The sequence below is a fragment of the Octopus bimaculoides genome, chromosome 30 (assembly GCF_001194135.2).
Source record: "Octopus bimaculoides isolate UCB-OBI-ISO-001 chromosome 30, ASM119413v2, whole genome shotgun sequence".
In the NCBI taxonomy this organism is placed as follows: Eukaryota; Metazoa; Mollusca; class Cephalopoda; order Octopoda; family Octopodidae; genus Octopus; species Octopus bimaculoides.
The window spans coordinates 7,980,717-7,982,771 of NC_069010.1; the positions used below are offsets into that span (position 1 = coordinate 7,980,717).

At 42.0% G+C, this 2,055-nt stretch overlaps 1 protein-coding gene across 1 annotated transcript in view; it reads right to left on the minus strand.

The window, feature by feature from the left end:
- Window positions 1-2,055, minus strand: part of LOC106872908 (papilin) — a 151,893-nt gene that overhangs the window by 143,946 nt on the left and 5,892 nt on the right. Inside the window, exon 6 of the mRNA XM_052978120.1 lies at window positions 813-893. Coding sequence (XP_052834080.1) covers window positions 813-893 — 81 coding nt within the window. The remainder of the gene's footprint in view (window positions 1-812; window positions 894-2,055) is intronic.

Here is a 2,055-nt window from a genome sequence, read left to right on the forward strand (position 1 = left end):
AGCATGGAAAGCGGACGTTAAACGATGATGATGATGATGATGATTGCTTAGTAGAGTGGCCCTGCTTACACTGCTCGCCATGGGGTTGGGAAGTGAGCTTATTACCACTCAGCTATGCCTGCACCTGTCCACTTTTCCATGCTTACATACGTCATATATGTATGTGTGTGTGTTATTTCTTTACTACCCACAAGGGGGCTACACACATAGGGGACAAACAAAGACAGACAAACGGATTAAGTCGATTATATCGACCCCAGTGCGTAACTGGTACTTATTTAATCGACCCCGAAAGGATAAAAGGCAAAGTCGACCTCGGCGGAATTTGAACTCAGAACGTAGCGGCAGACGAAATACCTATTTCGTTATTGCCCACAAGGGGCTAAACATAGAGGGAACAAACAAGAACAGACGAACGGATTAAGTCGATTACATCGACCCCAGTGCGTAACTGGTACTTATTTAATCGACCCCGAAAGGATGAAAGCAAAGTCGACCTCGGCGGAATTTGAACTCAGAACGTAACGGCAGACAAAACACCGCCAAGCATTTCGCCCGGCGTGTGTGTGTGTGTGTATGGGGGAGGCACGGTTGTATGGTTAAGTTCATTTCCGAAACACATGGTTTTGGGTTCAGTTCCACTATGTGGCACCTAGTCTTCAATTATAGCCTTGCGCTGACCAAAATCCTGGGGTTATATATTATATGACTCAAGGATGGACTTTAACTGATGTAGTGACAAGTGAATCACAAAAAAGCATTACAAATATCAATATTATGTATCTTTCGCGATTAAGTTGAGTGATACTTACCAAAATGGTTCTCAGAATCCTTTCGATTTTTCACCAGAATATTGGTGGCACCCCTCGGAATAACCAGGAAATCATTGTAACCTAAAAAATAGAAAGTTTGAAACTATTATGAGATATCCTCGTCCCCTGCCAACCCTATGCTGCAATAAATGCTCTCGGCTCTTCTATACAGCCCTTGGCCTAAACAGCCACCTAAAGCATCCTTCACACATATCAAGATGAAGAGGCTCACTCACATGCTATAGATTTAATACTCAGACATGAGTAAATGGCGGCGCCACTGGTTATGACAAGTGTGCCTATGGGCATATGGCGTAGTGGTTAAGAGCGCGGGCTACTAACCCCAAGATTTCAAGTTGGTTATGCATGTGATAGGTTTTCTAGGTCTTGCATTTACACGTGCATTTGAACATAGATACATCCGCATATACGCAGGAGTGGCTGCGTGGTAAGTAGCTTGCTTACCAACCACATGGTTCCGGGTTCAGTCCCATTGCGTGGCACCTTGGGCAAGTGTCTTCTACTATAGCCTCGGGCCAACCAAAGCCTTGTGAGTGGATTTGGTAGACGGAAACTGAAAAAAGCCCGTCGTATATATGTGTGTGTATATATATATATATATATATATATATATGCGTGTGTGTGTGTGTTTGTGTGTCTGTGTTTGTTCCCCCACCATCGCTTGACAACCAATGATGGTGTGTTTACGTCCCCGTAACTTAGCGCTTCGGCAAAAGAGACCGATAAAATAAGTACCAGGCTTACAAAGAATAAGTCCTGGAGTCGATTTGCTCGACTAAGGGTGGTGCTCCAGTGTGGTCGCAGTCAAATGACTGAAACAAGTAAAAGAGTAAAAGAGTATACGTGTAAAAAACTAATGAAGCCCGCCCACACCTAAGCACTGAAGAGACATGCTCACACAAAATGCATAAATGCAGGTGCATACACCTACATTTATGCACAGACTAAACGAACCACATATTTACAAAGCCTGGGAACTCTCTTGACGCAAAAAAAGTCTTGTTGCTTTGTTGGCAGCCAGCTTGAACTCATTAAGAAGAGCTTAGACAAATCTCAAAGAAAAACAAGCTCTCACACACACACACACTCATACATGCATACACACATATACACATAAATACATGTACACACACACATATATATATATATATACATATATATATATATATATATATATATATATATATAAATACTCATATATGCATATACATGAACAGATGTA